A 17,657-nucleotide genomic window follows, 5' to 3' on the forward strand; every position below is an offset into this window, starting at 1 on the left:
GTTTACTATGTTTCATGCTTACTTGTGTTCGTCTACGAGACCCACAACTTTTCTTTTTCTCTTGAACATCCACATGTGAGATTGTAATGTTTTTGTTTTGTGTTTTGTTTTGTTTGTTTTTTTTCCTTTTTTTGGGAAAATGGCAAAAAGCAGGAAGGAAAACGTGATGACAGATGATGTTTTTGTGCTTTCAGACACTGAAGGAAATAATATTTTTCTGTTAATATCTTAAGCTATGCATAATTTAAGATCATTGTCTTAGGTTGCTTAGATTGTGTTGTCCTCATTAAACTGACCTCTCTGGGCTGGTTTTGCAGTCCAGCAACATGGACTGAGTTCTGAAAGGTCATGTTTTATGTTTCTTTTTGTTTGTATATATGTGTGTGTGTATGTATGAACAAACCAAGTGACGAGTATATTATAAATATATAAATATATATAAATATTTGAAGAAATATTACTAAACCTTGTCCTTTGTGTCAATTTCTTACTCTGTGTGGCGAAAGTTGCGTTCAGGGGCATCAAATTTAAGAGGAAATCTACGGATAAGACAGGTGATGCACAAATCACTGTGTTAAATCAGAAGCATAAATAGGAGCCCTATTAATTAATAAGTCAGATAGGTGGAAGCAAGACTGTCAATCTGGATGCAAGCCCCCAAACGGCGGTGTTATGGATGAGGCCCATCAGTTACTATGGGGTAGGGGTGGGGGGGACCCAGTGATGTCAAAGCTGATGTAAAAATGAAAAGGGGAAGCCTGCAGATCTCTGGTGTCTTCTGCAGCAATAAAGCAAATTAGAAAAACAGCAGATCTCAATTCGACTATTGGGCAGCCTCGGTGCGTTTAGGGCCAGTTTGTACAGTAGAGGCACACGCCGTCTGTTGCCTGCTGCAGCTCCTGGTCCACTGATCGACTGCTCCCTGCCCCACAGCCTGAATCTGATCGTCATACAGAGGTTTCCCCCCCTGCTGCATGCGTAACATCTCTCCAAGTCCAGCCGTGGTGCTCACCAAGACCTCGCCGCTTGGATCTCATCTTCCTACACGGAATACGCACGACTCACACTGAGAGAGCCGCCGAGGCGAAATTAAAACGGCAGGATTCACCTCCTCGGGTTCAGTCCAGACCGAAACGAGGCTGGGATTTCCTCTTATCATTTGATATTTGACTGATCCTCTTTTTTTTTCTGTGTGTGTGTGTTGGGTGGAGTCAACCCGGAATTCTCCAAATTGGAAAACCATTGGCACATTGCAGGTAGGTCGGCGGCTGTAGCCTACATTAATCTGCACATAGCCGAGCAATGCAGCGAAACCTCAAGATATATTTTTGAAATTATCCCTTCATGCAAAAGCATTTGTTTGTTTGTTTGTTTTTCCTGATGTGTGTGGTTTGCTGTTTTCTGCTCTAACCAGGGCCGCAGCTCGCACGGTGTGTGTCCACAATTTAATCCCCTTTAGAAGAGTCGCCCATGTTTGACAGATCTGCATCAACAATTAGCATCGTTACATTTGGATGAAACGGCACAGACACTGTTACATCCCCCAAAACAGCCGTGTGAGCCTCAGAGTGGACGAATCGAGGGGAAACCTAAATGGAAAAGGCCTGATAGCTTCCTACGAGGCTGTGATTAAAAGCAATAAATTGGCTTTAGAGCATGCACGAAGGGTGGGATTGAGAAAAAAATGAATTCACCGTCTGCATCCCCCCTTTTTTACAAAACATCTGGCTCGTAATATCAATTTATATTCAGTTAAATTCGGCTTGGTGCGATGAAAATGAAATAAATAAACAAATCGATGCAAAAAAAAATCCCCTCAGTGAGTGTGAATTGATTCAACTGCACCCACCTCAGTGAAATGCTTCATATTTTCATGCACATGATTATAAAACACATCTGTGTTCAGGTGTCTTTCTGCTTGTGGCTGCCAAACTGGGACACTTCAGGAGCAGTGAGGGGGGTCAGGGGGCCTGAAATGAGAGCAAGGTTTAGTCATTAGATAGATTTACATCCAGGCTGGTTGCAGCAGTGGAGCAGATGAAAATGCAGTGCAGGTGCAGTGATGCACATTGTGGAGAAAGTTGAGTAGATGAAGGTGAGGATGGTCCTCCAGTCTGCTGATTCTGGGGCAGAGGAAGTAAAGATGCAGGTCTGATCCCCTTTGAAGGGTCCAAAAACTGATAAATCAGAAATGAGGCAACATAAACTCCCAAAATGTCTGCTGAAGTGCCCTTAAGCAAAACACTTGAGCTCCAAGGAGGTGTGTTTGTGTGTGCTTTAATGCTCATCTCAACAATCACTCCTGTTATTGTAAAGAATAACTTGACCAAAAAAAAAAAAGAAAAGAAGAATAATCATGCATGAGTGCTGATTGAAAGATGACAAAGCGCCGTCCAGCTGCCGGCTTTAAAGCTCTTTCTTCAGATAAAATGGAGCTTGGCTGCTGTAAAACAGATTCCCCCAGACAAAATGGGTCCTTTTTAAAATGAAAAAAAAAAGAGGTTGTGGCAGAGAATGGCTGCTTCAAGGGGGGCAGAGACATCGCCAGGGGGGCTGCTGCTGCTTTCTGGATTTAATGTGCTGTTCATTGACTCTATGTGTCCCCCCTTGTGCCTCTGTTTGGCATCACAGGAGCACCATGAAGGACGGTATCGCCAACAACAGCACGGCCAGCATCTCCCAAGCCAGGAAAGCTGTGGAGCAGCTGAAGATGGAGGCCTGTATGGATAGGATAAAGGTACAGAGCTTTTTAGTGCACCTGTGTGTTTGTGAGCAAATATTTCTATGTGTGTTTCATTATTTCTGAATATGCAGGATGTGAATTATGTGCACGTGAAGGTAAACTCAACTGCAAGCTTTGCTGGTTGGTTTAGAACAAAATGAACGACTCATGAGATGAATGATTATCACTGTAAAAGCTAAACATGAGTCCTAAATGTTATCAGCTGTATCATGTCTACATTGGGGTAAAATGGGTCTTTACATGAATGTGATACCTACAGGGTAAAAATCTGTGTGTATATAGCCGCCACTGATATAGACACACTGTGGCAGAGTGTTTAGAGCAGTACAATAGCTTTCTTTTCATGACTGACAGTCTTCAAGCTTCTATTACATATTTAATTTTTGTTCATTTTCCAACTGAACAAAACAAAAAATATGTCTCTGCTTTCTACAGTTGGCAACACAAGCACACTTGGCTGTCAAGGCATAATATTCGCACATAAAAAAAAGGAAAATAATGATTTATTTTACTTAACTGCTAGAAACACTGATTCTATTTCCTGTCCTCCTTTTTGGGGAGGATCACCAAATTCTAGACACAATGCTGAGCTGCAAGAAGGCCGAAAACATCACTTCTGGAGTGAGAAACGCTATTCCACCCCCAAAAAGCTCTTGGTCTTTAAAGGATAAGACTGGTGATATCCTGTGTTCTTTTTTTGTCAACAAATCCCTGAATTGATCCTTCTAACAAGTATCTCTTGGGTAGCCAAAGCCTGATATGCAGTAGCTTCTTCTTCTATGCTAGTCTGCCATCCTTGTCCTTGTTGCACAGGATGACATGTTCCTTCATTACCTTGAACATTTTGATTGAACCCCACATACACCTATACATGCTACTGTAAATACTCAATACGGCGCCAAATGTGTATTAATCCGCAGCTGAAATTAGTCCCTCACTAAAACACCTTTTAATCCTGTTTGAGTAATGTTTGCTAAAAACTACAGTGCCCAGATGTTTTGGAAAACTACTGAGCCTTGTTTTAAAGTGAAATTATAAATGTGTGACCTGTTTTTAAAGAGTTAAGCTCAGTGGGATCCATTTGGCTTGGGACTGTGTCACCAACAGAGTAAGTATTAAGAATTGGACTAAGACATTGAGGGTTGTGGTCTTTTCATGAGATTTGTTGACAATGAGAAAATGTAGAATATTACCAGCCTTTTACCTTTCATCAGGGAGAATGTCTTTGCTTCTTAAAAAGAAGATGAAGTCAGGGTTTGTTTGTTTTTTTGGCAATCGCCTCCCCTGTGAGAAGCTACGTGTGCTGGTGTCAAAACACCATTTTATTTTGGAGGTTCAGTGCATTACAAATGCATTAACTCATGTATTGGATGCACTGATACAGAAGCAATCACCATCATCTCGTTTTTATCTTCAATGGATTCTCTGTTCTGTAAACTACAACATTTGGAGTAAACTTAATCCAACAGAAAACTGCAACTGACTTTAAAATCAAAGCTCCTCAGCTTAGTTCAGGACAAACATCCTCTGACAAGCATCACATGAAACCTCAGACGCCTCAGTTCACCTTGAAAGCCCCTAACTGTTAGTGTGTATCTACTGTGCACGGCTGGGAGTCCCAAGTATCCCCTACGTGGGATGAACCCCGAGGCATGGTGGGCTACAGTCACTGTTGACCACTTCTGACATTAGTATTCCTCCCATTTGATTTTTGTCTTTGAAGGCTTGTGAGCTTGATGTCGCCAGTTCAAAGATAAGTTGATCAATTATTAGCCAGTGTTCACTGAAATAATAATTGTATTCCTGATATACATCTCCTCCTGCAGATCCACCAGGCTGTTATTGTGAAGAGTAGTGATAAAGAGTGTGGTCTCATCAAACAACACCTGGTTAAATATTGACTTTTGAGCCCTATATGCTTTTTATGGTTGAGATCATTGAGGTACAATGTCACAATGCTGTTACAGTAAATAGAGATTTCTATATTGCTTCCATCCTCTGACCTCCATCAGTCAATATTAGATCCATTTCTAGAGGCCATTGTTTGTACTGCATCATGTTTCACCACAATATTTTTCATTAATGTGTTTCTGGAGCGGCTCTTCTTAACAGTTTTCATGAACAACTTCTTGTGCAACTTAAGAGGTCGTGTCATCATCTCATTCGGTATGCTACTCATGCGCTCGGGGAGTGATTGCCCCACAGCCCCGAGGCTGTTCGCTCAGCATTATATGTAGCCGGGGCTGGAAGCTTGCCACACAACATCATCCCTACTCAGCACAACAAAGGCTGCTTACAAGGAAAAACCCTCGCTGCTTAAAAAACAAGTGATTATTCCGGACTTGTAATCAGGGTTTAGAAGTTGTTTGATGACTTAACCCAACAGCTGACTTTTTGGCTCAATGTCTTGTTTTCATTTATTTGTTATTCTGTTTGAGATATTCACATATTTTTTTTACATTAGACAAGTTTGGTTTGACAAACTTGTGACCATCAATGATTGTATCAATCAAGATGTTTCAGTTATTATTTTATTATTTTATTATTTTTTCCATTGACTGTTGCCCAGACAAGACTGACCCCCAGTTTGTTCACTTTCCTTCAACTCAGAGCTCTATGAGAACAAAACTGGCCCCAAATACCTCAATTTGTTTTGAGTTTCTAAATCATTTCTCACTTTGAGGACACACACTAAAGTTGCAGACACATCATCAAGTGTGAGCTTCAGTGCAAGTCTGTCAAAATGAAAACACATTGCGCACCATATGTAACTCTCCATCGTTTTGGCTTGTCTTCATCAGGCCAGTGAGGGTCCATCAATCCGTCATGTGACTCATAGATCACCATAGATCCTAAGCATACAAAACAACATTATTTTAAAATATTTTTTACAAAATGCAGTATTTTTATGATAATCTTTGTGGATACAGAAACGTAATTTTAAGAGAAATATGAAATGACCACAAATACAAAACAAACAATATTGCAACCAGCTTTAAAAACACAATATTTTATTGTAATCTATCAATGGACAAAAAGCTTGAATCTCCATCTTTGTACAACTCGAAGCAGCAAATTGAGTTCAAATCAAATCTTGATAATAATAGTCTGTGACATTTTTATGTTGGTGCTGTTTTGTTTGAGTTCTTCTGTTGGGCAAAAGTCACGTTTTCAATGTTTTAAATGAATCTGATATTTTGTCTGTTTCAACACAATTGGAAGAATGTAATTTATCTCTGTGGTGTCGGGGCGCTGTATGCAACTAAAATCACAGGCCAGACTCGAACCGGGGACATTGGGATTACATGGGCAGTGTCTTAAACTCCCTAGGACACCAGGATGCTCCTGCAGTGTTTGAATAAAGGCCAGGGCTATAATAGCACCGTCATATCTTTCAGACTGTAATTATGAGCAGCAAAGTGGGAGAACACTGTTCACATCAGCCTGATAGTTGTAATTGTGAGCAGGGGCGTCATGCAATCCATTTTTCTGAGGGGGCAAACACTATGCATATGTTAATGTTCACAACAAACCAAGTTGTTACTGGTAATTATCTGCTTTGACTTCTATATTTGTGACCAAACAGTAGTCAGTAACTAATTACAACTAAAACTGAATGACACTTATTAACACTATATTGCATTTAATATCAATATTGCACATGAAAATGTAAGTGAAAAGGCTTTAAACTGAGGGGTAACATTAGCTGGTTAGCTAGCCAGCACCATTGATTGTTCAATGTTACAGTACATAACAAAAACTCACAAACATGCAGCTGCTGTTTTGACTTAGCGTTACACTACTTAGCTCTTGACTCTTTGTAAAAATTCTCCTTATGTCCATCCTCTGTTTTGTTGGATGTATTTCAGATTTGTTTTGACAAAAAGAATAATTTAGCTACAAATAATAGCAAAGGACAACAAGCTAACGCTAATGTTAATTACTTGTAGGTTATAGTTAAATTCACTGAGAAATTCACTTTAAATTCTGGAGCTCTAAGGAGAGAGTAGAGTTAAATACAAATTTAAACATACAGAAAAGTGAGTTTTGTATTAAAACTAATTGAAACACTTATAGTGAAAACAGAATTTAACAGTTTTTAAAACTGTACAATCTCAAATATTTTAGAGGGCATGTGTGCCCCAGTTAAATGGGCACAATGCCTCTGATTGTGAGTCAGATATTTCTTACAGCTGCAAACCAGAGAAAACCACCATCCCTGTTACTGTACATCTAAAGGAAATCCAGTATAAACTGTAACTGTAATACAGTCCCTATGTTGCTTTGAGACAGATTTGTGATTTTTGGCTATATGAAAAAAATTAACTTGACTTCATTTGGCTAATTAAATAGGGGCTGTACACTTTGTTTATATAGGGTGTCACTTGTTGGCTCAGTGTCCATTTATTTGGTTTGACTGCAAAACTAGCAACATAGGTAACCATTCTGGCTTAAAGTTACAATCCGCGATTCTAAACCAGTACACTTTTTGTCAAATTCAGTGACTATCTCCTCACAGTCTGCTAGCTGTCCGTTCGGTGTGTGCGCACCGAATCTGAGACACGTGCAAGTGATGTCACACGGAGACCCCCCCGTGTTTTTTTATGCTCAGAGTCTATTTCTGTCATGTTTAGTGAAGCGCAATCTGAGCAAGCAGCCATTTAAATCACACAAATATCCCGCTGTATATGTGTTTTCAACTTATTTACTATATCAATATATCAATAAATACAAACACTGTCGATTTCTTCCCGTGGAGCTGACATGTAAATTATTTTGGTTCAGTAAATTTCTGCTGTCAGTCAGCCTGGTGAAGGCAGTTTGTCCGGCCGTTGTCCTCTCAGCTCCCCAGGAGCTGCAACTGACAGACGGCTGAACGCAGGTCAAGTGAGAAGTGGGGAGGCCGCAGAGAGCTGGAGAGTGTGGATGGACTGTTGTGCTCACATGAGACGAAAAATTTTTTCCGCTCGTGATACAGTGTGAGAGGAGCAGAAGTGACTCTACAGCTGACCCATCGCTCTGGATTCCGCCATATTTCTCTATGGGTTGTTGCCTTGGCAATGCGCATCCATGAATTTGGGGGCGGAGCTTCTGAAAGAGCATGAAGGGAGGGGTGTATTCGTTTGTGTGTTTAGTTCAAATATCAACAATCTTTCTCCAGAATGACTAACTCTACCTTTAATGCACGAACTCTCTTAAGTCGGAAAACTCATTGATATGATATGAATGCAGCAAAGAAACATTTTGGAATTTTGACAACGTCCACATTTGATATTGAGGTGACATTCACTCCTTACTTCTTCGGGTCGGCTTTGTTTTATCAGTTGGTCTTATTTGGACATTGGACAGTTTCAGGCTTACAGCCAGTTCTCTAATGGATTCACATGATGGTGCCAACAGGACAGCAGCACAAAAAAAGTTTTTGTGCACCAGAAATTATGTTTTCACATCGTTGCATCTCCAGTTTGTCTTTTAAGCCAAACAACATGTAAAATCATGTTCAGGTGTCACCTTAAATGAGCCGAGAAGTGTTCAGTTCTCAAGGTGTCTGAATAGATTCAACTTGTCCGTTTTACTGTCACCTTTGCATCTTATGGATGAAGGCAGATCAGACTTGAATGTAAATGAATCTTAACTGTCACAGCTGATCTGTATCTGAAAGGCCTTTCACTGGCTTCTACACGAAATTTAAGCTCTCTAAATAATTGACCTCTGCGGCCTCATTTGGTTGCAAAGTGGTGCGTCTTTGCTCTGTAGTGAAAACCTTTTATACCATCAAACGTTAAACTTGTAAGTAACAAAACTGTATTTACCAGCTTTGGTGGAGGGGGGGGGGTTTCTCAGGGGGACAAACAGACTCGTTTCTCAACTTGAGTTTTAAGTTTTTTCAAAGGGTCTTTAAAGGATTTCGTCAGACCAAAAGAACGTATCATTCTTGGGTTTAAGTAAAACATTACATGACTAAAGTTTGGTTTTCACCACACCATGATGACATTTCTATGAAATATTTGGCACAAGAAGCACAGGGTTCACATATAATGTGCTCTTTGTATTAGTGCTCACATTTCTCAATAAATAATAACGTTCATAGAAATACTTGAATACTTGAACACTAGAATGCTTTAAAAGGCCCAGTGCGTAGAATTTAGTGGCATCTAGTGGTGAGGTTGCAGAAGGCCCTCTCTAGAGCCCGTGTTTGGTTTGTCCATTCTGGGCTACTGTGGAAACATGGCGGGCTCCGTGGAAGAGGATCTGCTCCCTCTGTAGATACAAAGGGCTCATTGTAAGGTAACGAAAATACAACAATTCTTATTTTCAGGCAATTTTACAGTCATTAAAATATACTTATGAATATTATATTCCATTTCTGCCAAGTCCATTCCACCAGATGCCACTAAATTCTACACACTGCACCTTTAAGGATGAAAAAAGTTTGAACTGATTAAGACAAAAGGCTACATTAGACCTTAGGCAGTTACAAATATATAAGATTTTTGCAAATTCAAAGGTGAAAAAATAACTCCTCAGATGGGAGAAAAAAAACATGAGCAGCTTTAGTTGTAGCATCATTTCACAGCTGCATTATTATATCTTGGATGATTGATAGGTAGGCAGCTGTTTGTGCTTTAATGACCACTTGGCACATCAGATGTGAAGATCTGAGTAGTTCTTCATTAACAGCCCCGAACAAAGAGCCGCCGAAGTATAAAGTGGCTGCAAATGAAAGCAGAGAAAAGTACAGAGAAAGAGGAGAAAACAGACAGTTGGCCACGTCTGGCGATCCTTTAAATTTAATTAAGGGATCTGACAAGGGAGAGTGTGTATCAGTGACAAGAGTAGTCTCTGGGCTGCTGATTGAAGGATCACCACATTCTCATTAATTGCTCAATCATCCAAAGGAATGTGATCTGTGCTAATTAGAAGGACTCTCCTTCCATCATGGGGCTGCAGTGTAATTACAGCCAGTCTGGGCCTAATGACATACACAGTGCAATACCACTTTTTGTCCTGTGGGGCTCTTGTTCTCAGCAGAAAACCTTGGCTACAGTTGCGCAATAATATAATTATTACATTTACTTTGATTATGAGAATAATTAAGCTGTTTACTTGCATTGCAGTTAAAGGCTTTGTTGATATTCCAGCTCTGTGTGGGCTTGGATACTGTGTTTAGTGGCTGAATTAGGCCATTTAAAGAGAGAAAGTGTTAAACAAATACAAATATTCACCTAAAATAATAAACCATTTAAGGCATGTTATGTCTTCTGAATTAATGAGTCTCCTGCATCAGATTAGGTGTTTACATGAGTCATGATACTATCCCAAATATTCATATCAGTGGTGTGCATGTAAACAGATCCGCTGATAATTTGACATTTCTTTGCTATATTGATTTTTCCAGCAGTGTTCGGAGTTGCTACAATACTGAGAAGTCAGCTCTTGTCAAATTTAGCAAAGAAAATGTCACCTCTGTTTTCTGTAATATGAGTGAGAGGTGTATTTCAATGACTTATCGACTTTCTCAGCCACTAGAGAATTGGAAAAACAGATCTACAGCGCGGGTGGTGTGTAGCTTACATAAATAATAAAGATGCATGAGTAGAAGAAAGTAGCTAGTTAGAGCAGAGAGCCAACAGGATCATGCAGAGAGGTAACCATGCGGCTGGGCTAGATTATCCATATATTGCATCAGGCGAGTGCCCATGGGGCACCAGACAATTTGTCGTGCTGGGGGGCAGCAATGTGATAAAAAAATGAAAAATGTAGGCCTAAATAGGTTTTGCGGTCAGAAACGGCAGATGCAATATTTATAAAGCACTTAATTTAGATTTTATTTATCATTATTCATATTAATAAGAATATGAATAATAAGAATAAGAAAACAGTTGAAAAGTAGCTGCTGCTTTGCATCTTTCAGCACCACAGAGGTGTGTAGAGAGACGCTGTTTAATTCAGTAATAACAGTAGTTCACTCACTGCTGATAGAAAATACTGTATGTTCAAAGACCATTTTACTAATCCACCCTCCTGTGTGGAATAAGTACACCTTCGTATTCCTGAGTGCTACGGTGCATACATGAGTTGAATATTTTATTTTCTGTTTTACAAAGGTGAGAAAGAAAATCAAGTCCTTCATAAATGTTGCATCTGCCGTTTCTGAGCAGGAAAATGAAAAATGCCTTTTCGTGTGTGGACTTTGAAATGAAAATCAAATCACTATTCTGTCTTCGTTCCTTTAATTTCTGTTTCTGGAAACAGCAGAACAACAAAACAGCCATCATTTCTAATGGCGTACGCATCGCAATACATTGTCTCTATGTGCTGTTCCTTATGCTTTCACATCACCTCACCTGGCGCTCTGTGATCACTCAGCTGTTGAAATGATTGCTTGCAACAGTCGTTATTAGGCTTTCCTTATTTGTTATATGTGTGTAATGACTTTTTAGACATAATCTGTAATGGTTTTGCAGTTGTGGTTCTCATTCAGGCCATTTATGATGGAGATAATGATATTTAGCATGATGTATTGAATTGGGATGTGAGTTGCATTCAGATTTGAGCATCAGTGTAAGGAATAGTTTGGCGTTTATAGGCCCATGTATATCTATGGTTTCAGGTGTTTTGGTGGTCTCTTACATTTTTCTGTAGTATGTGTGTTCATGTAATTCTATGGTCTTTATAAACATGGTAAATTTCACTTTTTTACGTGTTTAGTGGGAGGAGGGGGGCACTTCAAGTGTGGTCACCCTAGGGCACCACACTGTGCTAATCTGGGCCTGCTATGCAGGATAATACAGCTTTGTCATTTTCATGGTTTGTGAATTAAATTTGTTGCATTGTTGGTTCCTCTCTGGTTTTTTAAGTTCCACTTTGGTGTTTCCAAAAGAGGGAACAGGATGAAAAATGTATATTTAAATGTACAAGTGAAACAGCAGAGGACATTGTGATCTATTTTCTGTGAAGCATTGATATATCAGAAAAAGATTTATCTGATAGGAAGTGTAGGATTGGTCAAAAGTATGTGCAGGTTTTGGTTTTTCAAACTTATTGGTACAGCATGAGGTAGCTCAGCGGCTCCCAACCTTTCTGGCCTGTGACCCCGTGAAATTAAACTATGTCTCTCTGTGACCTCTCATCACAGGTTACAGCCTCAGTGTGGACAAGAACTGTGAAAAGTTCAACACCAGAGTGATTTCTACTTCTCAGATTCTTTCATTTGAAGGATTTTTAGACAGGTGAAAGTATCCAGTATTTCACAAGAATAAAGCAAAAAACTGAAAAGTCAGAAAAAATCAGCAGAATTTTATGCAACAGAAATGATTTTCTTCTTATTATTTTTAATCATCTTGTGATACCACATTTTTGTCAAGGGAACTCTAGGTTGAAAAATCATTGAGTTAACTGTTAAAGTTACAGTTAGTAAGTTAATAGATTTTCTGGTATTTCTTGTTAAATTGCTGCATATTTTGACATGGAAAGTTGATTAAAAAGTGACCATATCATTCCTATAAAATCTAGAAATCTCATCCTATGGATCCACAATTTTTTAGACATATTATCATTTCATGCTGTGAGACAGTAAAAATAATCATCCATGTTTAAGACTAATACAGATAGCCAGCGTGATGGATTTTGTGCGTTGTACTCTCTTGTGAGAGCAGCAGTGGGTGAGGTGAAATGGCAGGCAGGAGATCAGATGGCTGTGTCCTCCATGCAGATCCCTGAGCCCTCATCGTCCCTATGATGCAGCTGCTCCTCTGCTCTCCATTTGTGGCCTTCCCTCCCGTAACCTCCCACTCAGCCCCCGAGTGGAAACCTACATTCACATACAGTCTGAGTGCTCTGTCAGATTTATAGTCACTGTTTGACTTTGAAAACAACAATATGCAACTTTTCACCTTGAGGGAGGAGATGTGTTGTTAATCCCACCGTCGTCTCCTTCAGCTGGTCAAAGTCCCGCCTCAACAACCTGTCACTCATCTCCATGAGCTGTGTCTTCCTATTGCCGGAGGCGGAGGTAACAGGCATCAGTGTAGCCGCCACAGGCATTGACAAACACAGACAATATGCATTATAATAAAACAGCACCCTGGTTTTGGACAAGTCTCATCTGGTGCATGTTTAGCTCCCGCAAACATTTTGTAACTTTGAGACTGTGGCACACAGCGAGTTGCATGAGCTTCAACGCCAGCCATCACATTTAAACTGTATTGCGCAATTCTTCTTCACTGTACCATTCATTATTCACCGAAGACTTTCAGCCATTTTGCTTTCAGCAGGGTGCTGTCTGGAGTTGTTTCTGGTTTCCTTATATATAGTCGATCCATTATTCATGTGACTTATTGATGGATAATCATCAGTATACAAAACAACATCCCTATCATCTTGTTAGAACTGTTTTTTACAAAATACAATATTTACTCATTAATACAATATTTACTTAAACACATTACACACTACAAACAAATTGTATTGAAGCAAAACAGCAAATTCTATATATATATATATTTTTTTTTTACCTAATTTTTATATTCAGTTATCTTCCATCTCTAAGTAATTGTGGATAAACATAATTTCCAAGTCAACAAAACAAAAATAATCCAGTGGACTCTACATAAAAGGCTTTAAAGTGAAGCTATGTAACCTTTGCTGAACATGAGTGGTAATGACGGGATAATGTAATGCTAAAACAACTGTAGCACAATTAGAGAAGAGTCATAGTCAGTGAAGACTCAATAATGTCAGTTACACAGCAAAATATCTAAAGTTTGACATTAGCCACTGGTCATACCAGACCAAGTAAGGCTGTTGCAGCTGTATTGGATTGAGCAAAGGTTGGATTTAGTACTTACAAATTCAACTATTCATTTGTAAACTGAAGATTATGTTATTTCTTATTTCAAAAGTTACATTGTCTCGCTTTGAAGTTTAGTTCCTCCTTAAACCCTCTTGGGCTTAAAGCAACCCATCTGTAAATCCAAAATAAATGTAAATGTAAATCTTAAGGAGCATTTTCTCAAAATCTAATTTAGTCTTTCATTAAAACACTTTCTCAGTATAAGGTAGAGACATTAATTATGTAATTGGATACACTTCCTTTACATGTTCAGTACTTTTAAGTCACATTACAAATTGATGGACTGAATATAAACAACATCAGACACCATCCTGATCAAGGCAAGATAGCTGAGAATGTTTGGTGAATAATGGTGCACTGGAAAAGTGTTTGTTCACAAACTAAAGTATGGGACAAATTAAAATGTTGACCTCATGTTGATGCTGGGTGAAAAGTTATTACATTCATGCTCTGGGAAACCAAATGTCAGCTCTAAATTTTATGGCAAACCATCTAATACAGTAGTTATGGAGAAATGTCAGTAAAAAACCCAAATGTTAACCTCAGAGTTGCTCTACAGGAAAGGTCAGGTGGTCACCAAAGTCATTAGGATTCATCGTCTGGGGACCATGAATGTTTGTACAACGTTTCATAACAATCCATCCCATATTTGTTGAGATGTTGGGATTGATTCCCATTGATAAAGAGAAGGATTTAGGCAAAGGTGGCATCTGTTAGTCTGTGTTTGGACATACATTTTAACTTTTTGTTATTTTGTAATAGTCAACAAAAAGTCTGATCACCTTTGTGTGTTCCTTCTCCCTTGTCTCAACATTTCAGGTATCCAAAGCAGCTGCAGACTTGATGGCGTACTGCGACGCTCACATACGCGAGGACCCTCTCATCGTGCCCGTCCCCGCCTCCGAGAACCCTTTCCGGGAGAAGAAGTTCTTCTGCACCATCCTCTGATGACCTGCCCGTAGAGCTGTACAGGTGCAGGCATGGCGTTGCCTGGCTTCTTCTGTCTTCACCACACCTGAAGCTACTGGCTGTAGGCGTTGAGTTGAGTTTTGCCAGGTGGACACTCTGTTGTTGGTCAGCTCTGTCCTGGTGGCTGAAGGTTATGGGGGAGTCAGCTACCAAACTGGCAGCCCAGTGAGCGTATCATGTCTTGTTAAATAGGTTTGTTATTGCTTTGTTATTAGAGAACAGCCTTGCTCAGTGCTTAATGAGATGAGAGATGTTTTTTTCATTTTCTTTTCTTTTATTGTGCTAGATCTTAACATGCCTCAGGAAACAGAAATTTGCCCAGTGTCTTCAAGTTTTTTAAACATTTATTCCCCTTCCCTTTATCTGAATAAAAAACATTAATCTTTGTATTAGCTTGAACATAATTTGAGTTAGTTTTATATAGCTTTCAGTGTACAGGTTTGACTATTTGTAGCAACACTTACTGAAAGCACCACTAAAATTTGATACTTCCCTCACTAGTTTCTATTTCAATTTGCCTCCAGTGTCACCCACAATTAACCCGCTCATTTCAGTAGTGCGAACACTCAGATTCGGATTACAGCCGGAAACAGCAACCTTATCTCACACAGTAAATTATTTCAGGGTGTGCAATCCGCACTCGTAATAAGAAGGAGACGGCTGCAAATCAGTTCTGTTGCAAATAAATAAATAGACTCTATTTATTGAAGGGTGCAGAGCTAATGTTTCAACAGCGAGATGAGTTCTTCAGGGTTATCACTGTGCAAACAACCCTTAAGTCAAAAATTATTTATGAATCTGCTGTCTCCTTTCCAAGCCCACTCTAACGCATCCTACCTTTGCTGTTCTGTTTGATTTACTGTCCATGTACACTTCAAATCAGAGACACTATCCGTTAATCCTGCAGCCCCCCAACTGGAATATTTTAACAAATTGCAGGATATCTTCTCTTCTTATTTCCTTAACATTCTCATTTGTTTTCTGGGCATGTTTCCTTTCCTTCCTTTTTGCCTGTCCTAGAGTGAATGGCAAGGCCTTTGACATTAATGCCAAACCCTAGGCCTGCATGTTTCTCTGCTCCTTTTTGACGGCCTCCTCTGTTTCCAAGGGACTGTCAGTCTTTTAGAGTGTACAGTATGTTTCAGTGCCAATTTCTGTGTGAGCGGTGTAATCTTCACACTGTGGTTCCACAGACTTTTTTTTTTGTTTTGTTTTTGTTTGTTTTGGAAGAAAAAGCACACTGTCGAAACATTTCCTTTACATGGTAGTTAAATAGCATTTGCTAATTTTTACGATGAATTGTTATGATCGTTATTAATATTGTTATTATCAGTAGTATAATTGAATATTTGTTGCACAGCACTGACAGCTACATGACGTGTAGTGCTACTAAGCTTGTATGATACTTAGGAAAAAAAAACATTTATAAATCATGCAATTATTGATACTATCTGAGTATTTTTTAAAAATAATGATAAGGGTCGGTTTACATATTATGATCCCTTCGGTGGTTCAGGCTTTTTGCATCATAATTTCTGTAAAATTAAAAGTAATTTCCTCTTGGTACTTGAATAGCCATCGCATTAGGAATCAAACTCTGACACTGGACTGTCACAAACACAAACTATTGGACTCTTCTCAAACTGTTTTCAGGATAATAATTGTCTTCATTTCCTTTCTGAAAACCTGAGACTGACCTCAGGGCGCTCTCACTGACCTCATCTTAAGGATGGTGCCAAATCTGAAACAAGAAATATAACGGCTAGAGATGAATATTGCATGGATTTATTTCTTTATCTATAACAGAGAGAACTATTATGATATGAAATATTGCCTCTTCATTGACTTTCTGGGTGCTACTCTGCACATGATAATCTCATTGGAGTTCGGATATGTCGACAATGTGCAGCTGTATTCATGAATGGTATAATCGTTTTGGAGAAAAAAATAGCATTTAATTAGCAGGCTTTGTAAATCCTTTTGATGGATAAAATGAATTAAAGGAAAACGGCAACCCAAATGTGCTGTGTCTTCAATATTTCTGCCTTGTGTCTCGCACTGACATTTTGAGATACAGTCTGTGTGATCACACTGATAACATAAAAAGGCCACTGCAAATCGTAGAGGAACATTATATTCTGGTGTGTGATGGAGACCTCCTGTGGCTGAACTGAACCACAGGCCATCTGGATGCACTGTTCATGTGTCGTGGCATTTTTTTTATATTAAAGGATTCTGATTCAATTCAGCTGCAGCCAGTTTGCCTTCTACACTGTCGATAGGCATTGAAAAAAAGCCAGCCGACGTTGATATTCAAATTGTGTGTTGAAGCTATTTCATGTGTCCATCCATGCATGCTTTAGAGTAGAATGAAAATGCTACTTTCTTCAAGTTTGGCTGATATTGGTTTAGTTTTAAATACCTTTCAGACACTATTTCATTGCACTTTCAAGGTCTGATGATCATAGATCCTTGAGTTTTTTGGCCAAATAAGTTTGAGTATACAAGGTAATCAATTTGATGGGTTGCTATAATATTCACAATAGGAAAATGCAAAGTTCTGATTGTAGCAAAACTTATTGTACCAAATGGCACAGACACTTACTGGCATCAATAAGGCAAATGCAAGAATCACCTATTGATTTTTCCATACCAACCCCAAAGAACAGGATGTAATTGAAGAGAAGCAGGAGGTTTAATCCTCCGCACAGTTTTCATGTGGATTATTATGTACATTCATTTCAAGTTAAGTCAATTTAATTTATATAACTCAAAATCACATATTTGTCCCTGAGGGCTTTGCAACATCCTCTGTCCTTAGACTCTCAATTCGGATAAGGGGAAAAGCTTTTAACTGGAGAAAAATGACAGATACCGTAGAGAAATGTATGAGTTTTAGACACCACAAACTAAAATTAGAAATTTAAAGAAGCAGCTCTTAGTATCATGTAGTACGCACTCGCGGCGCTCAACTGACACCTGATAGGATAAAAAGAAATCTATATAGATCCAAAGAAAAGTGCAGCGAGTGCAGAGTGTTTTGAACTCTGCGAAGCAAAAGAGAAAAAGCGGGGAAAAAAAATGCAGACA

The 17,657-nt window shown here is 39.1% G+C and overlaps 1 protein-coding gene across 1 annotated transcript; it reads left to right on the forward strand.

The window, feature by feature from the left end:
* Positions 1 to 732: 732 nt before the first annotated feature.
* LOC137196800 (guanine nucleotide-binding protein G(I)/G(S)/G(O) subunit gamma-4) lies at positions 733 to 16,587 on the forward strand. Its single transcript, XM_067609689.1, has 3 exons — positions 733 to 1,256; positions 2,632 to 2,737; positions 14,418 to 16,587. Exons 2-3 carry the CDS (start codon positions 2,639 to 2,641, stop codon positions 14,544 to 14,546), a joined length of 228 nt encoding a protein of 75 aa, XP_067465790.1. The 5' UTR covers positions 733 to 1,256; positions 2,632 to 2,638; the 3' UTR covers positions 14,547 to 16,587.
* The last annotated feature ends 1,070 nt before the right edge of the window (positions 16,588 to 17,657 follow it).

Source organism: Thunnus thynnus, chromosome 14 (genome assembly GCF_963924715.1).
Source record: "Thunnus thynnus chromosome 14, fThuThy2.1, whole genome shotgun sequence".
In the NCBI taxonomy this organism is placed as follows: domain Eukaryota; kingdom Metazoa; phylum Chordata; class Actinopteri; order Scombriformes; family Scombridae; genus Thunnus; species Thunnus thynnus.

Coding starts and splice junctions, on each gene's coding strand:
- LOC137196800 (XM_067609689.1), top strand. CDS start 2,639: ATGAAGGACGGTATCGCCAACAACAGCACGGCCAGCATCTCCCAAGCC. Junction 2,738..14,417: donor CCTGTATGGATAGGATAAAG/GTACAGAGCTTT, acceptor TCAACATTTCAG/GTATCCAAAGCAGCTGCAGA.